General features: G+C 41.7%; 2 protein-coding genes across 2 annotated transcripts; both read left to right on the plus strand.

Annotated features, from left to right (window-relative positions):
- The first annotated feature begins 39 nt into the window (after window positions 1–39).
- Window positions 40–7,206, plus strand: LOC113133916 (solute carrier family 22 member 13-like). Its single transcript, XM_026312966.2, has 10 exons — window positions 40–487; window positions 570–673; window positions 760–914; window positions 1,017–1,185; window positions 1,472–1,601; window positions 4,776–4,870; window positions 4,945–5,159; window positions 5,252–5,360; window positions 5,461–5,667; window positions 6,626–7,206. Exons 1-10 carry the CDS (start codon window positions 113–115, stop codon window positions 6,696–6,698), a joined length of 1,632 nt encoding a protein of 543 aa, XP_026168751.1. The 5' UTR covers window positions 40–112; the 3' UTR covers window positions 6,699–7,206.
- A 3,690-nt stretch (window positions 7,207–10,896) lies between these two features.
- On the plus strand, window positions 10,897–14,987 carry LOC113133918 (solute carrier family 22 member 13-like). Its single transcript, XM_026312968.1, has 10 exons — window positions 10,897–11,271; window positions 11,363–11,466; window positions 11,612–11,766; window positions 11,934–12,102; window positions 12,187–12,307; window positions 12,490–12,584; window positions 12,685–12,899; window positions 13,402–13,510; window positions 13,849–14,055; window positions 14,918–14,987. Exons 1-10 carry the CDS (start codon window positions 10,897–10,899, stop codon window positions 14,985–14,987), a joined length of 1,620 nt encoding a protein of 539 aa, XP_026168753.1.
- Window positions 14,988–16,398: the final 1,411 nt, after the last annotated feature.

A 16,398-nucleotide genomic window follows, 5' to 3' on the forward strand; every position in this document is an offset into this window, starting at 1 on the left:
TTATGAACAGTTAGTGACGCAAGTCAGGTGGTTAAACATTGATTTTGTCTCACTGGAACCTGAACCTTAATAAGAAAGTATCATAGTTTGACTCATCGGCCGCTGTGTGAAAATGGTGACTTTTGGAGAGATTCTGAAAACCATTGGAGACTTTGGTTTCTTCCAGAAAGTTATCATCCTTGGGTTGGCCTTTCCATATTTTTTACTACCAATTTGCTTTTCTAGTGTGCTTTTTTTCCAGCCAGATCCAGAGCGGCGCTGTAACACTGACTGGATCCTCAGAGCTGATCCTAACCTGACCACAGCCGAGCAGCTGAACCTGACTCTGCCCCGGGAGGAGGATGGGACTTTCAGCAGGTGTCGGATGTTTGTCCCTGTGGACTGGGACATTGGTGCCATCAGGGATTATGGACTCAATGAGACCACAGTGTGCCAGGATGGATGGGTGTACTACAACTTGATGTATGAATCCACCATAGTCACTGATGTAAGTTAAGTGAGGTGGTGGCGATTTCTTTGTTATGATCAGGTCGATTATCCTACTGATTTTGGCAGGACTGTTTTTGCAGTTTGATCTCGTCTGTGACAAGTCTAACATGCCTGAAGTTGTACAGTCAGTCTTAATGACTGGTTTACTTGTTGGTTCGTTCATCTTTGGACCTTTGGCTGAATCGTAAGTGATTGAAAAATGTGTGAAAAATCCTGGGCAACATAAACCTCGAAAGCCTTCTACTGACAATCACTCTCTTTAAACTTTAGGTACGGCCGCAGGAGAACCACCCAGTTACCAGCTCTCATTCTGCTAATATTTGTCATTGTTACTGGTGTGTCTCCAAATTTCTACATTTACGTACTGTCACAGTTCATAGTTGGAGCTGCAATTGGAGGATACAGAATTAACTCCTCTGTGTTAGGTACGGCTTCATTTTTAGGGGCAATATCACAAACAGAATTTTCTTTAAAACCTTTTTTATTTCAGCTCTTCGTTGATCTTGATCTTTAAATTCTGTTTGTAGCTACCGAGTGGATTGGGGTCACCAGGCGGTCCTTTGCCTCCTGCGTGTGTCAGATGTTTATAGCTCTTGGACAATGTGCCTTGGCAGGTCTGGTCTTTGCTATTCGTGACTGGAGAATAGCACAGTATGTCGTGGCAGGAACACAGGGCTTTGTATTACTGTACATCTGGTATGTTTTGTATATAGTTTTAATTCATTCTGTGGACAGTGCTGTGCTTGGACAATAATTTAACATGAACCTGGACCTATTAACCAGTCCAATTCCAGTTTACCCCTGATTCTCTTGGCTTCACAGCTGTTGTGTTACTTCACAAAGTGAGGTAATGCAAAATGAATTTGCCAAGTGTGTTTAGGAAAAATGTTGTGTAAATAAACTTGCTTGTGTTGCAGTTTCTGATTTACACTTTAGGAAATAACAGTTTGTCTGACTTTTGGCTTGCAATCTATCAAATCAGGTGGATTCCTGAATCTGCAAGATGGTTGCTGGGACAGGGAAGAACTGAAGACGCTTTTAAGATCATACGAGGAGTTGCAGCGATAAATAAAAAGAAAATCCCAGAGGATCTGCTGGCTAATGCAAATCAGGTTCATTTTTTTATTACATTAGGTCAAAATTTGATTCTGCTTCAATCAAGACTTGATCTACAGTCGTGCTATCGGTTGTGTGAGGCTGTAGCTAACATGCTCACAGTGATAGAGCTAGTATGTTGACATTTAGCAGGTGTAATGTTTACCAGGTCAAATGCAACCACAGGGGGGCACAATCCAGTGTCTTCATGTGCCGGTCCCAAGTCCGGGTAAATGCAGAGGGTTGTGTCAGGAAGAGCATCCGACGTAAAATTTCAGCCAAATCAAACATGCGAATCACAAATACGACTTCCGTACTGGATCGATCATGGCCCGGGTTAACAAGGACCGCCACTGGTGCTGTTGACCTACAGGGTACCAGTGGCGATTGGACCACTGTTGGTCGAGGAAGGAGAGGAGGAAGGTGTGTTCATGGGCAAAGAGAGAAGAGGAAGGGCAGGAGTGTAGGACTTAGAGTAGGGACTTTGAATGTAGGGACTTTGTCAGGGAAAACTACAGAGTTGGCTGATATGATGGAGAGAAGAAAGGTGGAGATCTTGTGTGTTCAGTAGACCAGGTGGAAAGGTAGCAAGGCCTATAGATTAGGAGCAGGGTTCAAGCTGTTTTATCATGGTGTGGATGGAAAGAGGAATGGAGTAGGAGTTATCCTGAAGGAGGATTTTGCTAGGAAAGTTCTGGAGGTGAAGAGAGTGTCAGATAGGGTGATGAGTCTGAAGCTGGAAGTTGAAGGTGTGATGTTGAATGTTGTCAGTGGTTATGCCCCACAGGCAGGATGTGAGTCAGAAGAGAAGGAGAAATTCTGGTGGGAGATGGATGAGGTGATTCAGGGTGTCCCTAGTGGTGAGAGAGTGGTGATTGGGGCAGACTTCAACGGACATGTTGGTGAGGGAAACAGAGGTGACGAGGAAGTGATGGGTAAGTTTGGTATGCAGGACAGGAATGCAGAAGGACAGATGGTGGTAGACTTTGCAAAAAGGATGGAAATGGCTGTAATGATCACATTTTTCCAGAAAAGGGAGGATCATAGGGCGACATATAAGAGTGGAGGCAGGAGCACACAAGTTGATCACATCTTGTGCAGACGTTCCAACCTGAAAGAGATCAGTGACTGCAAAGTAGTGGCTGGGGAGAGTGTAGCCAGACAGCATAGGATGGTGGTGTGTAGGATGACTCTGGTGGTGAGGAAGATGAAGAGGACAAGGGCAGAGCAGAGGACCAAGTGGTGAAAGTTGAAAAAGGAACAGTGTTGTGTGGTTTTCAGGGAGGAGCTGAAACAGGCTCTGGGAGGTCAGGAGGTTCTTCCAGATGACTGGACAGCTACAGCTAAAGTGATCAGGGAGACAGGTAGGAGGGCACTTGGTGTGTCATCTGGACAGAGGAAAGCAGATGAGGAGACTTGGTGGTGGAATGAGGAAGTTCAGGAGTGTGTTAAGAGGGAAAGGTTAGCTAAGAAGAAGTGAGACACAGAGAGGACAGAAGAGAACAGACAGGAGTACAGGAAGATGCAGCGTAAGGTGAAGGTAGAGGTGGCAAAGGCCAAGCAAAGGGCATATGAGGATTTGGATGATAGGCTGGACTCTAAGGAGGGAGAGGTGGATTTGTACAGGTTGGCGAGGCAGAGAGACAGAGATGGGAAGGATGTGCAGCAGGTTAGGGTGATCAAGGACAGGGATGGAAATGTGTTGACAGGTGCCACAAGTGTGATGGAAAGATGGAAGGAATACTTTGAAGAGTTGATGAATGAGGAAAATGTTAGAGAGCACAGAGTAGAAGAGGTGACTGTTGTGGAGCAGGAAGTAGCAAAGATCAGTAAGGATGAAGTGAGGAAGGCGTTGAAGAGGATTAAGAGTGGAAAGGCAGTTGGTCCTGACGACATACCTGTGGAGGTATGGAAGGTTTAGGAGAGGTGGCAGTAGAGTTTTTGACTGGGCTACTTAACAAGATCTTGGAGAGTGAGAGGATGCCTGAGGAATGGAGGAGAAGTGTAAAAGAGTAGTGGAGGCTAGGCTGAGGTCAGAAGTGAGCATTTGTGAGCAGCAGTATGGTTAGACAGGAATCTCCATGGACCATGATGTTTGCAGATGACATTGTCATCTGTAGTGAGAGCAGGGAGCAGGTGGAGGAAAATCTAGAGAGGTGGAGGTTTGCTCTGGAAAGGAGAGGAATGAAGGTTAGCTGCAGTAAAACAGAGTACATGTGTGTAAATGAGAGGGACTCAAGTAGAACGGTGAGGTTACAGGGAGTAGAGGTGAAGAAGGTGGAGGATTTTAAGGACCTAGGGTCAACAGTCCAGAGCAACGGAGAGTGTGGAAAAGAAGTGAAGAGACGTGTGCAAGCAGGTTGGAACAGGTGGAGGAAAGTGTCAGGTGTGATGTGTGACAAGAGAGTGTCAGCAAGAATGAAAGGAAAAGTGGACAAGACAGTGGTGAGACCAGCAATGTTGTCTGGTTTAGAGACAGTGGCACTGAGACAAAGACAGGAGGCAGAGCTGGAGGTAGCAGAGCTGAAGATGTTGAGGTTCTCTCTGGGAGTGACGAGGATGGATAGGATCAGGAATGAGGACATCAGAGGGACAGCTCATGTTAGATGTTTTGGAGAAAAAGCCAGGGAAGCCAGATTGAGATGGTTTGGACATGTTCAGAGGAGGGACAGTGAATACATTGGTAAAAGGATGCTGAGGTTAGAGCTGCCAGGAAGGAGGCCTAGAGGAAGACCAAAGAGGAGGTTCTTGGATGTAGTGAAGGAGGACATGAGGATAGTTGGTGTGGGTGAGGAGGATACAGAGGATAGGGTTAAATGGAGGCAGATGATTCGCTGTGGCGACCCCTGAAGGGAGCAGCCGAAAGGAGAAGAAGAAGAATGTTTACCAGGTCAGTTCAGTTTAGTATGTTCATGTATGCTGATGTTTGGTTGGCAGCACAACACACAAGAAGAGATGAAAGCTAGAAAACTGTTTTGATTCATGCACCAGGGGAAAGATTTTAACTCAGCGAAGTGGGCCTATAATTCTCTCTGATATTTAATGCATATACACTCATGTTATTTGGTCATAAACCAAAAATTAAAATTGAAATGTTGACCAGGATTAAAATTGTTACAATTAAACCCATGCGGCTCATGAACATCTGTATCAAGTGTCCTCTGTTTTATACCAATATGTTTGGCCTTCAGGTAACTGGGGGACAAGAAGCTCAAAGAGGAGGAATCAAAATAATTTTTACATCAGCAAACCTGATCAAATATTTTTCCATTATGTCCTTTGTCTGGTGAGTTAAGCACACTGTGGATTGCATTTTAAAATTTTAATTTTCTTTAACTAAATTTTTGTTGTATTTTGAAGGTTTTCAATAAATCTTGGCTACTTCAGCGTCGCTTTGAATGTGGGTAAGTTTGGTCTGAACATCTTCCTGGTCCAGTTAATGTTTGGGGCCTCTGAGATTCCAGCACATCTTCTCTGTATCTGGGTCTTGGAGTTGGTGGGGAGAAAAGCTTCCCTGATTTCAACCGTCGTGATGGGAGGCTCTGTTTGCTTCTTAACCCTGGCTTTCCCTCAAGGTGAATTTCTTGCTCTGCATATCCACATCATGAGGGAAACATCAGCTGAACTGTCGGTGGTTCAATATATCGCACTTAAATTTTCCTTCCAGACAGTGCTGTTGCTGTCACAGCTCTTGTAACCACAGGAAAGTTCTTTTTGACCTGGGCTAATTCTGTCTGTATGGTATACATTCAGGAGTTGTTTCCCACTTCTGTCAGGTACGTAAAATAAAAGTATACTACATATATAATTACTGATATTTTACTAATACACTGTGTAGCGTATGTGTAAACGTGAATTACATTCCTTCTCCTTCAGGCAAACAGCTTTTGGCCTCGGCTCCATAGTCTACAGATCTGCAGGGTTGCTGTCTCCGTTGCTCAACATGCTGGCCGTATACCACCAGTCCGTACCCATCGTGGTCTTCAGCAGCCTTGTTCTGGTCAGTGGAGCTCTTGTGTTCTTCCTTCCTGAGACCAGAAAAAAAGAGCTTCCTGATTCAACCCATGAGGTTGAGGGCAACAGGTAATGCTGGATGGAGAAGATCAATTTTCTCTAATGATTTACTGAGGAATTGTTGCAATTTTTGCTTTTAGTGGAGGTCAGTTACAGGCCAATCAGGCCCTGCACTGACATGGGTATGGTTTAAATGAGTATAGTTGTGTAGGAGAGTGCACACAGTCAGGACACTAGTATTATATGAAGCTGCAGTCAGGAGAGGGAGAACTTAGAATGGAAACAGGGGAAATATCTGTAGGTAACGTATTCCTCTCCTCTAAAGCACCTCTAACTTCTCTTATCTATCTTTTGGGGAAAAAAACTAATTCTTTACTTTAGCATGCTAGTAGAGCTTATGGTGAGTAAGCAGATTCTTATGATGATGATTGATTGATTAACCTTTAATCTACACTCATGGTGAGACCTCTTTTCAAACTCTCTGAGCCACTCACATCATCTTGTCAGTATCTCTTCCCAATGTGCAGACTGTGACGTTTATTAAAGAGTAAGGGGTTTTTGATGTTTGTATACTTAAGTGTTGTTGGTTTTAAGAGCTACCATAGCTCTGTCAGTGAAGTGTACTTTTATTAAATCTCTAAACAGCAGTAGTGGGAAAATATTGGTTGAGGTGTTTGCCTATCTGTGGATAAACCTTCAGTCTGAGCAACTTTTTAACAATCCCTTCAATTTATGCAGCAGTCTGCGACAACAAATATATTTAATGTCATTTAGCCATTTCACCTTTCTGGGAATAAAAAGCGAACATGATAACTGTGACTAATTAAATTTTTTGTTTTGTTTTGTTTTTTTATCTCCAGTGTATGCACCTGATACATTTAGCTTATCTGGTGGTAGTCATAAAGTAGTCAGGTTTTGTAGTACACATGAATATAGTAAAAGATTTTACTATCAGTCAAATGTGTAAAAAATGTTTTATAAAAAGGATTTATTATATATTAAAAAATTTCATTGTATTTAATTATAGGAAACTGGCCACAGAGAAAACTGGAAGTGACTCCAACTTGCCTGAACACAATAAAATCTCCATCAAACTCTAGAGGGAATTACTGCATTTTACACAACAGGCCATATTGTTGTGAAACATTAGCCACATCTTCCTGTGATTCATATTTTTATTTGGATGGTCCTGTTCTTTTGATGTTGTCGTCACCCTCTAATCGACTGTCTGTGTTTACTGCTGGCATTACTGCTCTATCAGCCAAATAAAACAAATGTCCTGCCAGCTTCTCTTGAATTAACAAGCTCTGCCTCCTCCTCAGCACCAATCCATGTTATTGAATTTGCATACATGAGCTGTAGACACACACACACACACACAAAACACAATATCAGTTTGTGCCTTGTCTCTGTTATACTTGAATGGCTGTACAGCTGATTCTATAGTGTCCAGTAAAGATAAGCTATATAATGTGCAAAGAATCATCTCTTTCTCTAAAATTTAAAAATCAAGTTAGAAATCTAGGGGTAATCATGGACTCAGACATGAATTTTAACAGCCACATTAAATCGATAACATCGTCAGCATTTGACCATCTCAAAAATATTGCCAGAATCAAAGGGATCATGTCTAAACCAGACTTGGAAAGACTCATCCATGCTTTTGTCTCTAGCAGGTTAGATTACTGTAACGGCCCGTTCACGGGGCTCTCAAAAAGAGCTGTAAGGCAGCTGCAGTACATTCAGAACACTCCTGACTAGAACCTGGAAGTACAACCACGTTACTCCTGTTCTCAGATCTCTGCACTGGCTTCCTGTCTCTCAGAGAGCAGACATTAAAACAGCACTGCTGGCTTGTGTATAAGTCTCTTCATGGCTCAGCACCACAGTACATCACCAACCATCTCGGACTCTGAGAACATCAGGGCCAGGCCTTCTGCTCATGTCCAGAGTCAGGACTAAACAGGGAGAAGCAGCGTTTCAGTTTGATGCAGCTAAAACCTGGAATAATCTTCCTGATGATGTTAGACAAGCCTCATCTCTGACCATGTTTAAGCCCAAGCTAAAAACCTTTCTTTTTAGTGTGGCATATAACATATGACAACTGACAGTGATTTATCTACACCCAGTTTCCTTCATTTTAATTTCATTATTTGCTGTTTCTTATTTTGATTCTTGCTTATGTGTTTTTAACTTTAATTTTATTTCTGTAAAGCACTTTGAATTATTCTGTGTATGAATTGTGCTATATAAATAAACTTGCCTTGCCTAAATCTTATATTCTAATGACTGGTGTTTATTGTGGGTTTTGGCAGCCTCTGGTATTAAAGTACTCCAATTTCCTTTTCCTTTTATTTTGTTAAGGGATGTATTCATTCAACCCGGCCTTTCTGTGTGGAGTCTGCATGTTCTCCCTGTGCTTGTGTGGGTTTTCTCCAGGTACTCTGGTTTCCTCCCACAGTCCAAAAACATGTATGTCAGGTTGATTGGTGACTCTAAATTGCCCATAGGAGTGAGTGTGAGTGTGTGAGGTTGTTTGTCTCTATGTGGCCCTGTGATGGGCTGGGGACCTGTCCAGGGTGGACCCCTGCCTTTCACCCAAAGAGAGCTGGGATAGGCTCCAGCTGATCCCTGTGACCCTGGTTAGGAATAAGAGGATATACAGTGGGTACGGAAAGTATTCAGACCCCTTTAAATGTTTCACTCTTTGTGTCATTGCAGCCATTTGCCAAAATCCAAAAAGTTCATTTTATTTCTCATTAATGTACACTCAGCACCCCATCTTGACAGAAAAAAACAGAAATGTAGAAATTTTTGCAAATTTATTAAAAAAGAAAAACTGAAATATCACATGGTCATAAGTATTCAGACCCTGTGCAGTGACACTCATATTTAACTCACATGCTGTCCATTTCTTCTGATCCTCCTTGAGATGGTTCTGCTCCTTCATTGGAGTCCAGCTGTGTTTAATTAAACTGATTGGACTTGATTAGGAAAGGCACACACCTGTCTATATAAGACCTTACAGCTCACAGTGCATGTCAGAGCAAATGAGAATCATGAGGTCGAAGGAACTGCCCAAGGAGCTCAGAGACAGAATTGTGGCAAGGCACAGATCTGGCCAAGGTTACAAAAGAATTTCTGCAGCACTCAAGGTTCCTAAGAGCTCAGTAGCCTACATAATCCTCTAATGGAAAAAGTTTGGGACGACCAGAACTCTTCCTAGACCTGGCCGTCCAGCCAAACTGAGCAATCGTGGGAGAAGAGCCTTGGTGAGAGAGGTAAAGAAGAACCCAAAGATCACTGTGGCTGAGCTCCAGAGATGCAGTAGGGAGATGGGAGAAAGTTCCACAAAGTCAACTATCACTGCAGCCCTCCACCAGTCGGGGCTTTATGGCAGAGTGGCCCGACGGAAGCCTCTCCTCAGTGCAAGACACATGAAAGCCTGCACAGAGTTTGCCAAAAAACACATGAAGGACTCCCAGACTGAGAAATAAGATTCTCTGGTCTGATGAGACCAAGATTGAACTTTATGGCGTTAATTCTAAGCAGTATGTGTGGAGAAAACCAGGCACTGCTCATCACCTGCCCAATACAATCCCTACAGTGAAACATGGTGGTGGGAGCATCATGTTGTGGGGGTGTTTTTCAGCTGCAGGGACAGGACGACTGGTTGCAATTGAAGGAAAGATGAATGTGGCCAAGTACAGAGATATCCTGGAAGAAAACCTCTTCCAGAGTGCTCAGGACCTCAGACTGGGCCGAAGGTTCACCTTTCAACAGGACAATGACCCTAAGCACACAGCTAAAATAACAAAGGAGTGGCTTCAGAACAACTCTGTGACCGTTCTTGACTGGCCCAGCCAGAGCCCTGACCTAAACCCAATTGAGCATCTCTGGAGAGACCTGAAAATGGCTGTCCACCAACGTTCACCATCCAACCTGACAGAACTGGAGAGGATCTGCAAGGAAGAATGGCAGAGGATCCCCAAATCCAGGTGTGAAAAACTTGTTGCATCATTCCCAAGAAGACTCATGGCTGTACTAGCTCAAAAGGGTGCTTCTACTCAATACTGAGCACAGGGTCTGAATACTTATGACCATGTGATATTTCAGTTTTTCTTTTTTAATAAATTGGCAAAAATTTCTACATTTCTGTTTTTTTCTGTCAAGATGGGGTGCTGAGTGTACATTAATGAGAAATAAAATGAACTTTTTGGATTTTGGCAAATGGCTGCAATGACACAAAGAGTGAAACATTTAAAGAGGTCTGAATACTTTCCGTACCCACTGTATATCCTCTTATTCCTAACCAGGGTCACAGGGATCAGCTGGAGCCTATCCCAGCTCTCTTTGGGTGAAAGGCAGGGGTCCACCCTGGACAGGTCCCCAGCCCATCACAGGGCCACATAGAGACAAACAACCTTTGGATTTTGGCAATTGGCTGCAATGACACAAAGAGTGAAACATTTAAAGGGGTCTGAATACTTTCCGTACCCACTGTAGATAATGGATGGATGAATTCATTCAAATTCCAACATTTGTGGTGATCATTTATGAAAATGGTTTTTGAGACTGATCTGAATTTCCTGCTTGAAATTGTATTTATTTCAGTCTAAAAATCTAAATGTCCACTTACTATGGAAGCTACACATTTACACGTAGGTTAACGTGCTGCTGGGTTTACCAGACCCGTTGCCATGTAGCTTTTTTGGCACAACACTGTACTTTAGGTAGACTAAGATGTATGGAAAAAGGAAAACTGAATTTGTCAACACTCCAGCATATGTCAGAAAAACAAGTGGCACCATTCCTTGTGAAGTCTTCTGCAGACGTAAGCAGGACAAGATGTTTTACAGCACTGATATACCATGTTACAGCATCACTACACTTACAGTGATTTAATGGTATGTAACAGCTTTACCTTTTATGTTTTTATGACAGAGAAAGTTTGATGGGTCAGCATATTGTAAAAGTTAAAGATCAACAGTATGTTGTGTGAGATAAGCTATATAATCTACAAAGAATCATCAGATATACAATAGAGCAGCATAGTGCTTTGTAAAAAGATTTGTTGTTGAATGAATAAAATTCATTCTGGGATTTAAGCCAAAGTATGAAGATGTTACTGAGCTGTTTCACACACACGAATGTCATATCTGGTTAAATGATCGAACTCTATAAACTGAAGCAATCATTTAAATGCTGCCTGTAGAGTCCTGAGATTAAACATTAATGGGCACTGTGTAAAAGCCATCATGTGCCGGCATCTCCAAACCAAAAGTCAGCTCCCTGAACATGGCTGATTTTGGAGAGATCCTCAGTAGTTGTGGAGAATTTGGATTATTTCAGAAGATCACTCTTTTTGCTCTTTGCCTCCCAAATGCTATTCTTCCTTTTCAGTTTGCCAGTGTGCTTTTTCTCCAGTCAGATCCAGAGCGGCACTGTAACACTGACTGGATCCTCAGAGCTGATCCTAACCTGACCACAGCCGAGCAGCTGAACCTGACTCTGCCCCGGGAGGAGGATGGGACTTTCAGCAGGTGTCGGATGTTTGTCCCTGTGGACTGGGACATTGGTGCCATCAGGGATTATGGACTCAATGAGACCACAGTGTGCCAGGATGGATGGGTGTACTACAACATGATGTATGAATCCACCATAGTCACTGATGTAAGATATGTACTACTCTTTTGTAACACAATTACCAAACCATCTTAATGAAATTCGAATTTATTAGCCATTGGGCTTGATGTCTTTGCAGTTTGATCTAGTTTGTGGCCAGGCTAATTTGTTGGAAGTGGCACAAACTGTATTGATGGCTGGCATTCTTGTTGGCTGTCTCTTATTTGGCCCTTTTGCTGAATCGTAAGTTTAAAATACTTCTAATGGGAAAAATGTGCAACTATGATGTTTTGTTATCTTCTGTCAATTCAATCTAAATTAATCACAGAAAAGATGCTGGGAAATATACATCATATAAATGATAGAATTTGTGTTTTAAATTTTCCAGGTTTGGTCGAAAACGTGCAGCTCAAATTCCAGTCATTGTGATGCTCATATTTACCATAACAGCCGGATTATCTCCCAACTACTACTTATATTTGGTGTCCCAGTTAATGGTGGGGACTGGTTATGGAGGTTATCGACTTAACTCTATTATACTGGGTAAAGTATCTTTGAAAACACTGTTTTTGATCTTTGTTCAGTTTTTGTTAAGTCAGCATTAGCTCCAGCATTTCCAAGCTATTTATTAATGTATGCAGGTAATGTTTTGTTAAGCTAATGGAGATAAGGTTAATTTGTTGATTCATGGTAATTTGTTGATTTCCTAGCCACTGAATGGATTGGGGTGTCCAAAAGATCATGGGGAGCGTGTGTGAGTCAGCTGTTTGGTGCAGTTGGACAGTGCATCCTCGCTGGTTTGGTCTATGCCGTCCGAGACTGGAGACTGGCCCAGCTGATCACAGCAGCTCCACTTGCAGTCATTGCTATTTACATATGGTGTGTATTAACTCCATTTAACACCCTCATGTGATTTAATGGTATAACATTGTTGGTAAGTGTCTCTGTCCTTGTTTTCACCAGGTTTATTCCAGAGTCAGCCAGATGGTTGCTGGGCAGAGGAAGGACAGATGAGGCCAAGCAGCTGATTATCAAGGCAGCAGCCATCAACAAATGCACTGTTCCAGACTCTCTGCTGGACAAGGTCCTGTTCATTCACATCAATACATCACCATTATTGCCACTGTATCAAGATTTTAATTGAATATTACATCTGAGAACAGCAAACACATAGTATATGTTCTATGGTGAAAATATACAACTGAATATAAAGAACACCTGTAGTATATAATCCATGATGTTGTGTCCACCTCCCGTGCACTACAGATTGTTGTAAAAGAAACTGAGAAAAAGCGAGGCATAATAATTCTTATCCAATCAACTGTGCTTAGGAGGTATTTCTTCACCCTAATACTGGCATGGTAAGTTACTTTACAGTATAAATAACTGATGATAAATTATGTATTGAGGTACTGAAGCAATGTTAATGTTCTTTGTGTGATTGATGCCTGTTTTCCTCAGGTTCTCATTAACTATAACCTACTACTCCCTTTCATTCAATGTGGGAAATTTTGGCTTGGACATCTTCCTGACGCAGACCATGTTTGGCCTGACTGAACTACCAGCTCACATACTTTGCATCTGGCTGTTGGAAGTAGTGGGGAGGAAAGTGTCACTGATGTTCACACTTCTGACTGGAGGATTGTTGTGCATTTTAATCCTCGCTGTTTCTCAAAGTAAAGCACTTAAGAAGTATTCATTCTGATGGTGTTTCTTTGGTTTTGTCTGTTGGTCAGATAGGATAGGATAAACCCTGACAGCTGTGGTGATCCCCTGGCTTATTACCTAGCACTGTCATCACATCAGCATTTTGCATTCCTTAATTGAAATAGCTGAACATTCACTGCTGTGCACTGATGGGCACAGAAATTGCTACAGGTATTCATAGTTACCATTTGACGCAAGTGGGTTATCCCTGAAATTCTTATTATAATAAGATGTTAGAAATCCGAACCATTGGCTGACTTCATACTGGTGATCCTATGACTTTACATCTCAACAGGACAAATTTTTACCTGAACAAAAGCTTTATGCCCACAGCCTGCAAAGCTAATGACTATTTATTTCCAATCTTTGAAAATGACACTTCAGTTCAATTATACTATGTGTTTTGTGTTTATTAGCAGGTTAGGATTTAATGTAAAGCCTTTTTCCTGACACTCTGTTATTCTCTTCAAGGTAATGCTGTTGCTGTTACTGTGTTAGCGACATCAGGACGTTTTTTCGTAAACTGGGCAGGATCCATCTGCAACGTGTATGTTCAGGAGCTGTTTCCAACATCTCTGCGGTAAGATGACTCCTTCAGCTTGATTAGCAGCAGCCACAGTGTTAGTTTGGGTCTGTGCTTGACACTCAGCTGTCTGTTATCTTTAAGGATAACATCTAACCTGGCAGCTGAGTGTATCATCAATCACAGCAATGCTTTTCCCTGACCTGACACAAGCTCCGGTGTTCACTAACACATCCACAATATTTGCAGTCAGACTGGGCTCAGGAAACTATTTACACCATTAAAAATACTTATAGACAACTGAATGAAGTTACAGCAAAACACTGATTTTTTGCAAGTTAAGGAAATATTTTACAGTAACTTATGAAGCTGAGCTCTGTACACTTCTGTTGCAGACAAACAGCCTCTGGTTTGGGCTCCATTGTAAGCAGAGCTGGTGGTTTGCTGTCTCCGTTGCTCAACATATTGGCCATATACCACTGGTCCATACCCATCATAGTTTTCAGCAGCCTTACACTGGCCAGCGGAGCTCTCAGCTTCCTGCTTCCCGAGACCCGGAGAAAAGAGCTACCGGACTCGACTGACGAGGCAGAGAGCAACAGGTGAGCAGGCTGCATGATAACAGCTTCATAATGGCCATGGTGCTGCACAGGCAATGCAGTATAGCAACTCTTGCTGATTTGTTTTTAATGCTGTACTAGTGATGCTCTCACCAGTAGGGGGAGCTGTGTTGCCATATAGCCAAAGGCTTTTTTATCAACAAGTGGATCAGATTCAAGGGTTGATCATGGGAGGAACAAACAGTTTTAGACTGTGGCTTTTGACAGTGGAGTTTTGGCTGTAGGTACTGTTATTTTTAAAGATATGGACAAGTATATGATTGATAGCAAATCGACATTTTTCCCATTCTGCATATTTATACTTAGAAACCTGTGGAACTACACACGTGTGTGAAGATAAACTTTATCACTGAACTGAAGTTATGGAATGATATTTCCATCATTTGCCCACGTGTCAAAAAAAAAAAAAAAAAAAGCATCAGGAACTGTTGTGGTTGTTTTTGAAAGACACACACTTTGTAATTTGTGAACCAGATAAGTCTGTAGGAAAATGCATTTGTCATAGCTGGTGGGTTATGACAAAGAGGAAAAGCTCTGCCTTCATTGACAATTTTAAACAAAATGGTCAATGTTGTAAAAATCAAACTCACCTTAGGATGTTTTATTTTAATTTTGGTTCAGCATAAATAGCTCTCTATTAACGTGTCCACTATTGCTCTGCAGTACTGTATCATTCTGGTTTTACCTTTGAAAGGCTGAAAATATTACCTACAGTTTAATCAATCACCAAATAACCAAGTTTCCTCCTGGGATTAAGAAAGGGAAGGGCCAAACAGCAGTGGTTTTGTTTATAAAACCATTCACTTAATCTGTCATACCTCTCTCTGTATTTCTGTCTCTACAGAATTAAGGCTACCATGAAGACACAAAACGCATCAAGCATACGTCCACAAAACCAGTCCACGAAGCTGTAGCCTGATAATGTCTGTTGCTTTCCTGCATGTTGTTGTTCTGATGTATAATGCTGTTGATATTTAATGTCCTCAAATAATTCATTCTAATAAGGGCCCCTCCAGGGCCCCCTAATTCAAAGAAAAATCAAAATGCAATGAAGCTTAATGAATACTTTCTTGTTTTCCATTTTGGACTTTATTTGTATTTATTATAACAACAGCACTAAGCACCAGCATCTACTTATATTTAGTGTCTCAGTTCTTGATGGGATTTGCAGCAGGAGATGTCAATTCAACTCTATTATACTGTGTTTGAATGATGAGAAGTTATTTAGACCTTTTCTTTTTCTTCTGCGATTGTTCTGTGTCAGGGTCTGCTGGTTTACTGTCTCCCTTACTGAACCCATGATGAGGCAGTGAATTTCTTTCAAATCAGCCGGCCTGTCTCTGGCGTGACAGTGAGGTTTTTACAGGCACAGCTTTTTACCCTGCCACCCAACCTTTGCAGCACCTGATATTCTGAGGCCTGAGATCTTATTTAGACATATTTAGGATATATATATTATATATATGTATTCAGGATCTGTTTGTTTAGCCTCTCAAAACCCAGCCATCATAAACTGTCAATGTTAGCACATTTGGCTAATCAAGCATGATTTCCAAAGCTAAGGAGCACAACTAGGTTACATTGGTTTGTAGACTTAACATGTTCAGGACTAGCACATCCACTGTGTGGAAACCTGTCCCACATCATTGTTTTCTTTGTATGCAGTTGCCTCTTTTCACACAACACATGTTGCATAAATAAAATTCAACCTTAGCTTCAACAGTCTGCAACAGATTCTCCTTGTAAAGTGTTGGTGCACTGTGGAAAACTTTATGTGAACAATCATCTATTGATTGATTGATTGATTGATTGAGTGCAGCAGCTTCTTCTGTGTTATCCTGCCATGGACACGATGCCTGTTGTCTGATTTCTATATGGCAGACTTACAAACAGAGATGTTGATTCCTGTAAGCCTTTGGCTGGGCTTCATTTTTCTTTTTACCTCACTGAACATAATCTTAGCTCCAAGCTGAAGCCAGTCTGATCTTCCCTGTTTCCAGTACGGCACACTTTGTACAGAATTTAGATTTAAACAATTAGGACTGAGCATAAAAAATGTCTCTATATTTATAAATATCATGTGAACATTCATGTGTTTGTGGTTACAATAAAATAATAGTAATCAAACATTTGATTCTGCTAATAGTGAACTGCTTTTCTTATTTACTTTTTAATGCAAAATGTCATTGTACCATTTAAAATGAGTGGAGTTTACATGTTCTCCCTGTGCTTGTGTGGGTTTTCTCCAGGTACTCTGGTTTCCTCCCACAGTCCAAAAACATGTATGTCAGGTTGATTGGTGACTCTAAATTGCCCATAGGAGTG

This window comes from Mastacembelus armatus, chromosome 17, assembly GCF_900324485.2.
Source record: "Mastacembelus armatus chromosome 17, fMasArm1.2, whole genome shotgun sequence".
Classification (NCBI taxonomy): domain Eukaryota; kingdom Metazoa; phylum Chordata; class Actinopteri; order Synbranchiformes; family Mastacembelidae; genus Mastacembelus; species Mastacembelus armatus.